This window comes from Coffea arabica, chromosome 11e (assembly GCF_036785885.1).
Source record: "Coffea arabica cultivar ET-39 chromosome 11e, Coffea Arabica ET-39 HiFi, whole genome shotgun sequence".
NCBI classification, from domain to species: Eukaryota; Viridiplantae; Streptophyta; class Magnoliopsida; order Gentianales; family Rubiaceae; genus Coffea; species Coffea arabica.
The window spans coordinates 43847433-43863684 of record NC_092331.1 but is presented as its reverse complement, the minus strand read 5'-3'; the positions used below and the strand labels follow the sequence as shown (position 1 = coordinate 43863684).

The window sequence follows — 16252 nt, the reverse complement described above, 5'->3', positions numbered from 1 at the left end:
CTGAAAAAAGATTCGGTTGCTTGGCAAAAATGAAAATTAGTTGCAGCAAAAGTGAAAAATATCGTGTCATTGAGTTTATACCAGAACATAATCATTATCTTTGTAGTCCTCACAAAACGCATTTGTTCAGAGCACATAGGAGAATACATGAAGCTCATGTAATAGAGAATGATATGGCAAACAGTGTAGGAATTGCACCAAAAGCATCGCATGAATTTATGGTAAAACAGGCTGGTGGACGGGATAACTTGTATTTGTTATAGTATTTAGGACCATTGCAGTAGATTGTACATGAAATATTCTATTTATATAAAACTAATTTTTTAATTAATATGATTTTGTAGGACAAGGGTCGAAACAGTTCGTTAGAAAACCGTTTGGACCAATTTTATGCAAAATGCATAAAATATAACTTTGTATACATATGATGTAATTCATTTTTAATAATGTGTAACTATAGAATAAAATTTTATAAGATTCACACATGGTGTAAAAAATGATGTACAAAATATAATTTAAACCATATTTTTTTTTGTTAAATTTTGTTCATAAATCTTCAGGCTGCCCCTCCTCCGATTTTGTATATCAAATAGTATATTAAAAAAAAAAACAAATATCACATGCGATGGTAAGAGAGCAGAACAGTGCCCGCCCCAAGTCCACAAAATGGGGTTGAGACAACTTTTGCAAACTATGACATTGACAGAGCTATGATATTTTGTGTCTAAGCCTCTTGTTCTTTCGCAATCACTTCTTATACGTATGGTATAGTTTTTATGCATGCTGATAGTGTATATATCATCACCGTTGAATCTATGATATATGTGTAAAAATCAAATTTTAAATTTAAATTTCACATAATTACCATTCATTCAACGTTGACAGTGTATATATTGTATGTAAGAAAGATTAATCATAATTTAAATACTAAAATTTCCTTGCCGCATCTTGATACTTAGTTCAAAATTGATTGAATTTAGCCAAAATGTCTGCACAATTACTACATTCACATTAAGGTGGCATTTAGGGGTGTTTGATAAGTGGGTTTCATACTTCAGAGTTAATTTCCAAAATAATATAATTACAAAAATTATTTCCCGATGTAATACTTTCTCAAAACTATTCCTCAATTTAATACTAGTGAGTTGCAGACTTGCAGCAGGTGAACAAAAATATAAATTATATTTCAAAAGTTTGTAATTACAAGGACATGTTGACACAACATTTCCTCTACCTTTTTCTAATTTATTACCTTGTTGTCTAACATCTGTGCTTTCTAACTTTATCCCACTACAAGTTTTTTCATCTGCTCATTACTCTTGAATATTTCTTGTCCTTCACTTTTGAACACCTCTCACCTTTTTTTGGGGTTATTGTAACTCAAACAAACATTCTCTTCCACCTTTCCATTCTCAATTGGTTATGCTTCTAGCTGAAGTACTAGTACTTGGTAAAATGCATAAGTTATTATCACATAATTACTAATGTGATTATTACACTTTTTTATTGTAAATTATGATATACTCCAGATGATTGCAATAATGGAGAAGTGAGATTTGAGGGATATTAGGTTTGGGGATTTAGCTGAATACAAAGCTTGGTTTGGGTGTGGTAAAAGTTAAATTGTTTCTTATGAAGATTTGCTTAATAAATTTTTTCTTACGAGAAAAATCTCAAATTTTTTGAATAGTTAAATCCAACCAAAGGAGAACATGAAAAAAAATTGTGAAACATAGGTAAAGGGATAGAAGGTAATGACGGCCTTGGTTTGTGAGGAACAATAATGTGCTAAGTTTGGTGTTTATAGTTTGTCAAATAAACCACTATGCCATGAGCCTTTGATTTAGCTATTAGCGTTTAAAACTGTGAGTGCAAGACATCCTGGGTTGAAGTGTCATTATATTTGAATTTTTGATTTCTTATTCCATTATTTGTAAATTTATTCATATTATTATTTAGTTGTGTATTACTCTGATCATTATATGTTCCTTTAATTTTTGTTAAAGCAAAAAAAGGAAAAAAGCCAATAGCACAAACTATCAAGCTTCTTTTCTAAAGACCAAGCAAGGAAGAAGAAATGCTTCTATTGGTACACTCCGACAAACTTCACCGCTAAACTCTGTAAAACTTCCTACAACTGTCATGAAATCACACTTATCAGTTGCAACTTTTTCCAACAAGCTGTCTAAAAAAAGAGGTTGCGGAAGGAAAATTATTTGTGCTGGGTATCATTTTTTCAGTTAATTATTTTAGCTTACAAATATGAAAAATTTATTTAGCTAAAAAATAAGCCTTAAGTAGATAATTACTTTAAGGGTAAAAAATAAAAAAGACCCCTGTGGTAAATTTAGTATACAAAAAAGTCCCTCGTAATTTCAAAACGTACAACACGACATCTTATGTTTTGAACTAAATTATAAAGATGACGGAATCCATTAAAATTAACGGAGACGGACGAAATGACAAAAATGTCCTAATATAACTAAGTAAAAGGCAGCTCAATAAAATCAGTTCTTTCATTATCTAGACAAAGAGAATTGTGGATTAAGGGGTAGAATAGGTATATTTGTTAAAAATTAGGTATAAAAAATTTATTTTTAGGTTCCAATAAGTCATTTCTGTTAATTTTAATGGATTCTATCACCTTTATAATTTAGTTTAAAACATGAGATATCATTTTGTACGTTTTGAAATCACAGAGGGTTTTTCTGTATATTAGATTTACCACAAGGGTTTTTTTTTTACCCTTACTTTAATGATTTTATGAAACTATTAAGGTTAAAGTAACTAAAATAAATATCCTTTATTTAAATGTGAGACCATCGGTTGACAAAACCATTTACCCATGGATTAAATTAGATGGAATAGGCGCGATGTTATGGTTGTTTGATTACCAATTTGAAATGGGAAAAAAAATGAATAACCAAAATACAATGACGAGTATATGAAAGTCAAGCGACACGTTGCCAAAAAGAGAACGCATTGGACATTAATGATTAATCAATAAATAATAACCAAAAAAACATTTGCTCACGGATCAAATTACTTTCATGAGTGCCTCAAGAATCCATATAGAAATTAACTTTGATGTTTGTGGAACCATTGGCCTAATGTCTTTCAGGCGAATAAGCATGTTTGAATTACTATTTTTTTTGAAGTTTTTGTAAAAAATTATATTGTAATGATTTGAAATATATGAGGGTAAAAAGGTGATTAAAAAATAGATTCATAGGAAACGTACAAATTTTTTTGATAAAAATTGCAATACAAATGAACTTTAAATTTTACTTAGACATGAACTATCCTTTCTAGGAAACTTGTACTTGGCAAAGGGCCTGTTTTTTATTTTAATTCTTTTCTTTCCCTTCATTCGATATACTTCACAACAAAGATATCTCACAAAATAATCTTTCAATTTTCTCTCGCAAACAATACCGTTCTTATAATTTTCATCTGTTATCGTGAAACTTTTTAGCTGTTAATTGTTAAATATTTTACAATTTTTAAGATATACAAAGAGCTAGAATTGATTGTAGATTTTAGTTTTAATTTGACTTTTTTTAAAAATTTTTGCATTGGACTAGCCATAATGCAAGATGATGTTTATACGCAAAGCTAAAGAATTTTTCTTTTGTTTGTTCCCTTCTTGCAGAGGGGAAATAGAATAAAGCAAAAGTTGTTCATATGCAAAGCCAAAGAATTTTTCTTTTGCTTGTTCCCTTTTGTAGAGGGAGAATTTTTTTGTAGAGTTGGAATCAAAAAAAGCAAAAGTTGTCTCTCTACGCGGATAGCATCTCCTTCTCTTAAAGATTTTTAAAAAAGCAAAAGTTAACTCTCTATACGGATAGCAATTTAGGGGTGGGCACGGGTCGGGTACCCGCCCCATTCACCATTTGGCTGACCCGACCTGTACCTTGCGGGTCAGCCATTTTCTGACCCTTACCCGCCCCGCATATCAGCGGGTACCTAAAGGGTACCCGCTGAGATAGGGTCGGATCAGCGGGTACTCGCCCCGCCTCGTTTATCATTTAATTTTTTTAAAAAAAATAATTTATACCAATTTAATTTTATATTTTACACATTCATCTAATATTTAATAATTTTTTTTCTAAAAAAAGTTTCTCACCAAGAAACAAGCATATGAAGAGAATATAAGATAAAGAAAAAAATTAAAAGAATTCAAAATCAATAAAAGTTTGAAATAAGTAGCACAATTTTTAATATATATGTTCCACATTAATTAAACTTTTTTCTATAAAATATAAGATCATGGCCTTTACAAATGAATCTTGTAAATAAACTATAGTCTCTCATATTTGTAATGCAATTTGTTCAATAAAATTACTTATTTAGTTCTAACTTATTATTTTATAGTGTGTGTATAAAAAAAAAAATATATATATATATATATATACGGGGCGGATCGGGTACCCGCGGGGTTTTAATTATGTGACCCTAACCCGCCCCACATCTTAGCGGATACCTGACCCTCTTTTGACCCGATCAAATAATAAAAATCGAATACCCTAATTTTCGGATCAGATCGGATCGGATATGACGGGTTTTCAGGTTAGCGGATAATTTTGCCCACCCCTAGATAGCATCTCCTTCTCTTAAGATAAAGCAGTTTCCGTTGGTAGAGGAGGAATAAAAAAAAAAAGAAAAAAGAAAAAGCAAAAGTAGATAACACGTCCTTATCTTCACATAAATCAGTTTGCATTGGTAGAGGGGGAATTAGAAATCTTCACATAAATCAGTTATGTGAGCTATTTAAGCCATTCAAAAGTAGTTAAGGAAATAAGGACTAAATTCTTATCCAAATTGGATTAGTCTTAGTGGTTTTGCTTTTAGGTATGAATAGACCTTCTCTATTCCATTGTAAGGCAATTATAAAATGAATAAAAATTGAGAGTTTTTCTCTTTCTTGTTCCTTAGGAAACGTCCATTGATACAAAATGAGTTATGCCTCCTTTGTTCAAGTTTGGCTTATTAATTCAAAACCACGTTGAATTATAGCGCCATTATACCTTTCTAATCAATCTCGAGTGGTTCTTGATTGTTTAGAATCCATTTAATTTGTCGATAACCTGATTAAGGTAAATCCTTCTGCTGCCTATGCAATTTGTTTCTTCTCAAGCGATCCTTGGAGAATCGAGTTCGCATCATATTATAACATTATTTCAGAAATTAATTCAACTAACTGTGCAAAACGTACAGCAATGCACCTGGAAATCTTTGCCAAATTCTGTGCATAAAAGTGAGTTGATATAATCAAAACACTACTACTGCACACAACCTCTCATTGTCTTGTTTGATTTTAACACTTGGAACAAGCACTTCTTTCTTTATTTAACATGGCTTCCCTTTTGTTCAAAGTTATTAAGACGTTGTTTGGATTGCAGTTTTCTAACGAAATTTTTTTATATTTTTTTCTGAACAAATTTCTATCATCATTTTTTTAATCTCATATATATCAAATTGGTATAGTATATTTTCTTCACCTTGGCAAATAAAAGATTAGAAAAAAAAAGTAGAGTCTGCTTTATTTTTTCCACCATGGCAAATAAAAAATTAGAAAAGCAATAAAATTTGAAATTAGATCAGTTTGGGTATATTTTGCAAAACAAGATTATTTGGAAAATAGACTCCAAAAAGTATCATTGAAGATAAATTTTGGAATTGAATCACTTTGGGAATAGTTTTGGAAAAGAGTATTATTTTGAAAAAAAAAAAAAACTTAGTTAGTTGTTATTGCTATATTCTCGTGTTTTGGTCTGAAAACGTTTTTGAATAGATATCATTGTTATAAAACTTCATCCTACTTCGGATTTGATTTTAAAGCAAGACAAATTACTTTAATACTTTTGGTCCTTCACTGCAAAGCTACATAATTAGTCATTATCTTGGCCACTATGCCATGAGGCTTTGATTTAGCAATTAGAGTTTAAAACTGTGAGTGCAAGAGATCCTGAGTTGAGCAACTTGAATTTTTTATTTCTTCTTCCATTATTTGTAAATTTGTTTATATTATTATTTAGTTGGGTATTACTCTGATCATTATATGTTCCTTTAATTTTTGTTAAAGCAAAAAAAAAAAAAAAAAGGAGCCAATAGGACAAACTATCAAGCCTCTTTTCTAAAGACCAAGGAAGGAAGAGATACTTCCATTCGTAAACTCCGAAAAACTTCACCGCTAAGCTCTGTAAAAGTTCTTACAATGTCATGGAATCACATTTATCAGGTGCAACTTTTTCCAACAAGCTGTCTAAAAAAAAGTTCAGAGGAAGGAAAATTATTTGTGCCAGGGATCATTTTTCAGTTAATTATTTTAGCTTTCAAATATGAAAATTATTTAGCTGAAAAATAAGCCTTAAATAGATAATTACTTTAATGATTTTATGAAACTATTAAGGTTAAAGTAACTGAAGTAAATATCCTTTTATTTAAATGTGAGACCATCAATTGACAAAACCATTTACCCATAGATTAAGTTAGGTGGAATAGGCGCGATGTTATGGTAGTTTGATTACCAATTTGAAATGGGAAAAAATGAATAACCAAAATACAATGACGACTATATATAAGAAAAAAAGAGATCGGGGGGGGGGGGGGGGGGGGGGCTCAAAAGCCAGAGAGCTCGGTGAAGAAACAGAAAAAAAAAAAAAGGGGAACTTCGTCTGGGAGCCAAGGGAAGGGAAAGAAAAGAAACGGGCGGCGGATGGAGGGTTGAAGGCTAAGGAGGAGAAAGGAGGGAAAAGAAAAGAAAAGGGCCGAGAGGAAAAAACAGAGAGGTGAAGGCTTCGGCCAAAGAAAAGAAAGAGAGCTTCTCGGCAAAGGGAGGAACGAAGAGAGCCAAGGAAAACAGAGAGGACTGCAACTGAAATCAAAAACAGGGAAAAAGGGAAAAACAGAGCAACAAGAAAAGGAAAAGGGGCGGCAGACGGCCTCTCCCCTTCCAACAGCTCTTGAACAGTCCGGCGCCGCCATCCCCACCACCTCGTCGGAATCCGCCATTGCCACCGGCGGATCTTCATAAACAGAGGGCACGGTAAGCTATCCTCTTCCTTCAAATTTCGGTTTCTCTCCAAACGCAGATACTGAAATCTTTCAAAGCATGTTTTTTCTAGTTTGTGAGTTTGTCCATCGCAAAGCTTTTGTTGATTATGCACGATTTTGGAGCGTACATGGTTTTTGTGTGGATTGGACTGAAGTTCTCTTGTGTTTATGACAAATTTTTGGGCTGATCATTACACCATTTGAGCAGAGAAAAAAAAAAAAAAAAAAAAAAAAAACAATGACGACTATATGAAAGTCAAGCGACCTTAATTGATGTTGCCAAAAAGAGAATGCATTGGACCTTAATGATTAATCAATAAATAATAACCAAAAAAAAAGTTGCTTAGGGATCAAATTATTTTCATGAGTGCCACAAGAATCCATATAGAAATTAACTTCGACGGCTGTGAAACCATTGGCCAAGTAGTGTCCTTCAAGCGAATGAGCATGTTTGAATTACTATTTTTTGAAGTTTTTGTAAAAAATTATATTATAACGATTTGATATATATGAGAGTAAAAAAGTGGTTGAAAAATATAGCCATAGAAAATGTAAAAATTTTTTGAAGAAAAATTGCAATCCAAACGAACTTTTAAATTTTACTTGGACATGAACTATCCTTTCTAAAAAACTTGAACTTGGCAAGGAGCTTGAGCTGGGGAGCATGTGCCTAACAACAGCTGGATTCGGATCAGACGATGGATTAAAATCTAAGACCCAATTTAGGTGGACTAATCGGAAAAAAAACAGTTAGGGTCTTTATGTATTATAATTAACTTTACAAAACACAGCGATTATGAAAGTAAAGTATAAACTGGATAAGAAAAAGACCACATTTTTTATTTTTTAAATTCTTTTCTTTCCCTTCATTTGATATATTTCTCAACAATAATATCTCACAAAATAATCTTTCAATTTTCTCTCGCATCATTTAGCAATATTGTTCTTGTAATTTTCATATATTATCGTGAAACTTTTTAGCTGTTAATTGTTAAATATTTTACAATTTTGAAGATATACAAAGAGCTAGAATTGATTGTAAATTTTAGTTTTAATTTGGCTTTTTTTATTTTTGCATTGGACTAGCAATAATGCAAGATGATGTTTATATGCAAAGCCAAAGAATTTTTCTTTTGTTTGTTCCCTTATTGTGGAGGTGGAATAGAATATACCAAAAGTTGTTCATACGCAAAGCCAAAGAATTTTTCTCTTGTTTGTTACCTAGCTTATTGCGGAGGGGGAATAGAATAAAGTAAAAGTTGTTTATATGGGTTTCAAATCCTCTGTCCCCAAAGTAGTCTCTGTCCCCTCTGTCCCTTATTTGTACAGCTGCCTCGTGTCTCTAACCTTTTGTTAACCCAAACTCAAATAAAATTACAAGTTTACTCAAAATCAATTAAAACAGATAACTCAAACTTTTTATTTTCTTTCTAACAAAAAAGAGTCTTGTTGATCATACATAATCTATTGATTTGTTTTACAAGACTCTTTTTTGTTAGAAAGAAAATAAAAAAAAAGTTTTGAATTATCTGTTTTAAATGATTTTGAATAAACTTGTAATTTTATTTGAATTTGGGTTAACAAAAGATTAGAAACACGTGACAACTGTACAAATAAAGGACAGAGGGGACAGACTACTTTAGGGACAGATGATTTGAAGCCGTTTATATGCAAAGCCAAAGAATTTTTCTTTTGTTTGTTCCCTTCTCGTAGACGGGGAATTTTTTTGTAGAGGTGGAATTAAAAAAGCAAAAGTTGTCTGAGAAGGAATAAAATAAAGCAAAAATAGATAACATGTCCTTGTCTTCACATAAATCAGTTTCCGTTTGTAGAGGGGGAATTAGAAAACACTCTTAACAACACCCTTGTGGTAGTAAGAGTGAAACCATCATTTTGTGCTAGTAAATTCCATCCATTACAGAAAATATACATCAATCTCGTCCAAAATGCCCGAAGACATCCTGTCCTCAATCCTATCCTCTGCAATAGAAAATATAGGTAAATTGCTTATTGAAGAAGTAAAGTTTCTACGAGGTGTTCGCGAGCAAGTTACACTCCTTCGTGACGATCTCAAATGGATACAAATGTTCTTAAGATATGCAGATAAGAAACAGGCTGCAAGGGACACTATACAACAGTGGCTTCCGGAATTTAGAGCGGTCGCTTATGAAGCAAGTGATTTGGTTGAAGATTATGCTTTGAGGGTTTCAATTTCAAGCAACAGAGGCTTTACACGTGCTCTAAAGAGGACTGCTTGTATTGCCAGAGAATGTTATACCATTCATGCTTTGGGCTTAGAGATTCAAAGTCTCAGAACTAGGATCTCTAATCGCACCAAAATTTTTGGTCGGTTTGTAAATTTAATTGCCAGAACGGAGGAAGGAGAGTCGAGTGCTCCATCCAGGCAGAAACAATTAAGGCACACTTACTCCTTTGTGGCTGAGGAGGATGTGGTTGGACTGCGTAATGATGTTGAGAAGCTGGTTGAACATTTGCTGAAAGAGGGTGAAAGTACAGGGCGCAAAATAAGAGTGGCTTCGATTGTCGGCATGGGAGGTATAGGCAAAACCACTCTTGCTAGAAAGGTATATCACCATGAAAAATTGAAGCAGTGTATTAAAGGTTTTGCGTGGATTTGTGTGTCACAACAATGGCAAACAAAAGATCTCTTGCAAGGCATTCTACTCAAGCTTACTCCTGAAAACAGAAAACAGATAATGAAGAGCGAACAAGATGAACTAGCAAAGCTGCTTCGAGAGCACTTGGGAGCTAGGAGATGTTTGATAGTCCTCGACGACATCTGGTCAACAGATGTTTGGGATAGCCTAAAAGATGCAATCCTAGTTTCGGAGCATGGAACCAAAATTTTGCTGACAACTCGTATTAGAGACGTGGCAGAACATGTTGGTCCAAATGGTTATCGCCATGAACTGCGTTTTTTGACCGAGGACCAAAGTTGGGAGTTGCTACGAAAGAAAATTAGGGAGAGCAGTGGTGAAGGTCAAATTTTCCCCTTTATTCACATTAAATTCATTTTATTTAAAAAGGCGGTGGATATAATAATAATAATAATAATAATTGAAATACTACAATGGAAACATAATTTCTTTTGCATTGTTACCATTTAATTGAACAACTTTATCTTCTTTTTTTTTAAAAAAAATTCATACAATCTAATAGATTTGAAAAAAAAAATGTCTCTTGGGATAGCCTTTTTCCAAGACTATTGATAGGTCAAAGTTTTTGGGTTGGAAGACTTGTTCAGTTAAAAGTCCGTTAAGGTTTTTGTATAGTTGTTGAATGATAGCCATGATGCTTATTTCACATTATGGAAGATCTACTATGATTGAACCAAGGATTGTATGAGAAATGAATGATGGATGCGTCGTTGTTGATATTAACTTAGTTTTGTTTAATGCCACACAGGTTGTGAAGATTTGGACAAGATGAAAGAGTTGGGGAAGGAAATGTTGAATAACTGTGGGGGTCTTCCATTGGCCGTGGTAGTTCTAGGTGGAATTCTTAGAACTAGAACTTTCAAGGAATGGAATGAAGTGCATGAGAATATCAAATCTTATCTGGATAAGGGAGAAAAAATTGGAAAAGAAGGAGAGGTGCCCAAGGTTTTAGCTTACAGTTACTATGACCTCCCTTGGCAACTAAAACCATGCTTCCTTTACTTGGGTAAATTCAGGGAAGATTCCGACATTGGAGCAGAGAGTTTATATCAGATGTGGATAGGAGAAGGTATGATATTTGAGAATGATAGAAGGGAGAAAGAAACAATAATGGATGTTGCAGAGCGTTACTTGGAAGAGTTAGCAAACAGATGCATGGTTGAAATTAAAAAACATGAGGAGGGGAAGTGTGCGGTGACAAGGCTAAAGTCATGTCGGTTTCATGATCTTATGAGAGATCTATGCTTAGCCAAGGCAAAAGAGGAGAATTTGTATAAGTTGGTCGATCGAAGTACTTCACGAGATTCTCCTCCTGCAATTGAAGCACAGTATAGTTTAGTCCTTCATTTGCTTCCAAGAGATATCTCTAAATACAACTTTCCACCGAAAGAACAAACTAAGCATCTTCGCTCATTCTTGTGTGATTCGTTGGTAGCCAAATGGGAATATTCTAATCCAGGGGTGAGAATAATGTCCCAAGTCAAGAATTTGAAGATGCTTAGAGTTTTGGCAATTTTATCCTTCCATATGGCCTCCCAAAGTTGTTATCTCAAATCACCTCTGGGGTATGTCGGTAACCTTATCCATTTGAGATGTTTGAGATTGAGAGGTCAGAATATAAACTTGCCATATTCCTTGGGCAATTTAAAGTACTTGGAAACTCTCGATTTATCTGGTAGTTCTCGTTCTTGTAGAATACCAAACGTGCTATGGAAATTGGAACATTTGAGATATCTTTATCTTCCAGACTGGAGGTGGTGGGACGCTCACCCTAAGCTGCGGTTAAGCAAGCAGCTGGAGATACTTGAATCATTCGATAACAAAATTTGCTATCCTAAAGATGTATGCAAATTATCGAATCTCAGAGCTTTGAAAGCAATAGTGCGTAAAAATCTTGAGGACCTGAAACACATCATCAATCCTATATCAAACTTGGACTGCATACGCATTAGCTCACTTAGAATCGTTGACTTTGATTTTGGCAGCAACAGGGGTTTGGATGTTCTTTCAAGGGTGTTGTTTAGTAGAAATATTCATGAATTAGAGATCGGGAATAGTTTATGCAAGAAGTTACCGGATTACCAATCCCACATGTTTCCTGACCTTGCAGGACTTACTCAATTAAAGCTGTTTGGTACTGATATTGAGGAAGACCCAATGGCAACACTCGAGGAGCTTCCTAACTTAAGAATACTGAAGCTTGGGCATAATTCTTTTCTGGGCCAAGAAATGATCTGCCACTCAATGGGATTTCCCAAACTAAAATGTCTCGAGCTTCATGGTTTGGGTAACTTAAAGCAGTGGAAAGTGGAAGAAGGGGCCATGCCTGAGCTCTCAAGTTTACGGATACGGGAGTGTAAAGTATTGGAAATGATTCCAGATGGGTTGAGATGTTTGACCACCCTAGAGGAGGTATCTCTAGTGGAAATGCCTGAACTATTCAACAATAGAGTTAGGATAGAGAGTGGTTGTCAACAAGGAGAAGATTATGATAAAATAAGCCACGTGCCTTCAGTTAAAATCCATAGGTACTCTTTTTCTCCTTTTACTTTTTTCTCCTCCAATTTTTCTCTTGTTAATATTCAATTTACGGTTCTTGGAATTCCCTTTTTTTTAGCATCTAGTTCCAATCTCAATTTTGATAAGCTTCACCAACATCATTCAATATTTTCTTTTGTCTTTTTAATGACTATTGAGTTTTTTTTAATCTTTTTTTCCTCTTCAGAAGAAACGGGATCATAGTACTTGCTCTATGAGATTCTTTTTAGTTTCATCTTCCAAATATTTATTTTTGTTTATCTGAAACATCATCTAATGTAATTCCTGTTTCGTGGCGGATTAAGGAATTTGGTGATGAGGAAGTAAGTTTATATTTGAAAGCATTACCTTCCATATTGTAAGGTGAAATCAAAATATTTTCCTTATTTCCTCGTCTTTGGAAGTGGGTTGGCATACTCTCTCATAAATTAAAATTAATAGATCAGTATGTGTTACCGTCATATCATGTACTCATAAAAAAATGCCTTATAACTATTTAAACTATTTGTGCTTCCCATGTAATTGTTTTAGATTACCGTCTTTATTTAATCAAATATCTTGGATTAAACTTAAAATCTGTTTAGGATTTGGTGATAAAGAATCATCGTGTTGCCTTCAAGTTTTATTGATATCAAAACCAACAATCAGAGCTTGTGTTAATTCAATCAAATACTATTTACTTTAATTCAAATACATTTGTTTGATTTGCTTGTCCTGTTTATATTTGTTTATCATCTTGTTTCCTTTTTATTTTTAAATTACAAACCATGCAATCCGTATAGCTGCCGTGGAGTCAGATTTGTTTTGCTGTTTAGCTAGCTTCTTTTGCCTTAAATATTATCTGATATATATCAAATTTAATTACAACACCTCGTGACAACATCTAATTTTTTCATAAATAAATTAAATTTAATAACAATAGTCCTTTTTTTTTTTTTTTAAATTACAAATAGGAATCCATATCAAGTTCAGCTTGTGTTATTGTCATTAATAGAACACATATTTTTGTTATGAGAAAAATCACTAAAATATTGTCATAACATGAATTTTTTGGCTATGACAACACACTTTTGTTGTCATTCCCCTGTTTCATGAAAAAATAGATCTACTTCCAAAAGATGAAGAAATTTTGTAAGACTTAATAGCAGATTTAGCTCAATTTTATGGCTATTTATCTATTGTCCTTCTGCTTAATCTTTTTCTTGTCTTTCTCAGAGTTTTCACTTTTGTATCAGCTTTTTGAAGGACATTTGTAATACTAGATTGAGCTCAATTTTGTGGTTATTTCTCTTCATTTTCGTGTCGTTGTGCAGATTTGTTGGTACAACTTATCAAGTGGAAATTGTTCGTCCAAGCAACGCTGTTTAACAAAACCTGGGTCTTGTCTTAAGAAAATTCTACAGTGAATATCTGATTTTTTCCCTGATCTCATCTGATTCAAATGTGAGGTAATTAAACTTACTTAATCTCTTTTCTTTTTTCCTGCAATTTTTAATTTATATGGAAATTTTAACCCATAGAAGGATATTAATTGAAAAACTTGGAGTAATTGATTTGTAACATGGATGATTGTGGTGTTTTCACACTTTTTTAAAAAACTTTAATGTGATTTGAACTGGAATTGTAGATTTCTGGTTTCAAAATTCAATCTGTGATGTCTTTTAATTCACAAATATGTGATATTGGTCCACTCTTATAGGTTTTGAAATTAAAGTTTGTTCATTTTTGTGGTTTTTTTTTTTTTGGCTGCAAAGCTGGCACTATGTTAGTCTATACAATTAAAATTTATATGAAAATTTTCTTGCTAATTGTCCCAAAAAAGGTACAAAGGCAGAGTATTGTATTCTTAATAAAGCTTATTATACATACAAACTAATCTTATGATGAATGACTGAGTTTGTTTCCTATATTGTTAAAGCTTGGTGTATATTGCAATTTTGTCTCATGAAACATTTGTCAAACTATTAAGGCTTGTTGCAGGAAATTCTGAGTCTCAGGTTTCTTAAGAAAACAGTACTTGCCTCTATTACCAATTTTCTGTATTGAAAACTCTTGCCTAAAGTCTTGCACCATCTTTCATTTGCATGTTGCAGTTTCTGTTCATAAGTTTCTTTGCACATAGCAGCTGTTATGGGACTCCAAATGATCTGAAACCGGCATGACAAGGGCCAACAAGATTGCAAGTTGGTTAGGTCTTCTTGTGTAGCTAGCATTTGTATGTATTGCGAGCATCTTTACTTAGCTATTAGGGAAAGATACCAATCTGTTATATGATCCTTCACTTTTAGTGTTTGATCCAACAAGGAGACAATTTGTGACTATTTTTAGCTTTTGGTTTGGTTAGTCTCACTTTGTTTAGCTGCTCAAACTTTTCTTGTGCTTACAAGCTGTTGGCATAGAGCTAGATTCAGTGCAAGATTCACCAATGCAGTTGGAGGAGGCCATCTATGTTCTTGTGTTCTGAAGAAGAGAGGTTAAATTAATAAGGAAACTTTCCCAATTTCAATGATTTAGACACCACCACATTATTCTCTACTTTTTTAAGAAACATTACCATAACCAATCTAAAGTATTTACTTTTCCTACTAAGATCCATCATTCTCCCAAAAAAGAGCAATTCTACCACTACCCAATGCAGGTTTCTTGATTCCATCCCTTCTTCTATAATTCACAGCTTTTTACTCGAACTGAATTTGAAATCTATCAATAATTTTCAATAAAGGACAATAAACAGCTACATGCATGTAGACAAATCAAATCAAATCAGTTTTTTTTTGTGCCTTTTTCTTGTATCAAATGACTTTCGTTCCTCATTTTCATTTTGCTTAAATTTTGTTTAAAGCTTCTCTCTCTCTCTCTCTCTCTCTCTCTCTTCTACATATCAATAACACTTTCTACATCCCCTACCATCCTCCTCTTTCGGCCTTCCCACTTGATTTAACTAATAGTCAATGTTTCAGAAAAATACCCAACTTGGGACATTTGAGATATCTTTCATCTCCTGAGCTCTTTCTCTAGCCCTAAGCTTTGGTAGATGGGTTGGGCAAGCAGTTGGAGATACTTGACTCATTCGATAACAGGTCTTACAATTCTAGAGACTTATCCAAATTGATGAATCTCAGTTCTTTTAGAGGAACAGTGTATCACAATCTTGAGGATCTCAAACAAATCGCCAACTTAAATATTGTCACACCCTAAATTTGAGTCCTGGATTGGATTTGCAAAGTGGCACACTGTATTTATGAGACTTTACTCCCATAAATACAAGGCATCATGATCATAACTTACAAAATTTGACTAAAGTTTAAATCTTATAGATATCAATGAAATACATATACTTCACTAAATTGCATCTGCAAAATGCATTACTTTAACTTCCTAAAATTTAAATATTTGTCTATTTACCTCTCTCATTCATACGTCCAGTTAAGTCCTTTAGAAAGTCCCACGTTCCTCGCCTGTGTAATTCACCTACCGTTGCCTACCGGTTGCCTACCGGTTGCCTGAACCTATGTGGACCCATAAGCCTTTGACAATGGTCCCAGGCAGAGTTGTTGTGATTGTGGTGGTTCCCATGGTGGGAAGAAATTCCCACTTTCACACTAGAAACATCCAGTTTAATAGCATTCCTACAAGGTTTTCGGACTTTCCAGAGCCAAGATGTGAAAGTCTACTAACGTTTGTCAATATCTGAGTCAGATAAATTCCCCCCCCCCCCTTGCCATGTAAGAGTAAAACCAGGTAAATTCTGTAGTGTATTCAGCTAATCTAAGACACGTGTGGAGAGGTAAAGAATATGACAAAGAAGTCGGCACGTTGCAAGTTGACATGTACGGACGATGAAGGGAATATTTCTACGAAAGCAAGTGGTGACCTATAACAGGCGCGGGCGGTTTGGAAATGTTGCGTACTGTAAAAGCTGGAAATATATTGGGGGGTCATGAAATTAACATAAATATAATGGGTTTAGGAATAAAATA

General features: G+C 33.6%; 1 protein-coding gene across 2 annotated transcripts; it reads left to right on the top strand.

Moving 5' to 3' along the window:
* The first annotated feature begins 8598 nt into the window (after window positions 1-8598).
* LOC113718298 (putative disease resistance protein At1g50180) lies at window positions 8599-14781 on the top strand. Of its 2 annotated transcripts, XM_072071873.1 has the most exons (4): window positions 8601-10056; window positions 10483-12262; window positions 13586-13720; window positions 14366-14781. In XM_072071873.1, the coding sequence occupies exons 1-3, from the start codon at window positions 9003-9005 to the stop codon at window positions 13638-13640; spliced, it is 2889 nt and encodes a 962-aa protein (XP_071927974.1). In that variant the 5' UTR covers window positions 8601-9002; the 3' UTR covers window positions 13641-13720; window positions 14366-14781. The 2 variants fall into 2 exon arrangements, with proteins under 2 accessions (XP_027099012.2, XP_071927974.1); XM_027243211.2 differs by lacking the exons at window positions 13586-13720; window positions 14366-14781 and having other exon boundaries at window positions 8599-10056; window positions 10483-12516.
* The last annotated feature ends 1471 nt before the right edge of the window (window positions 14782-16252 follow it).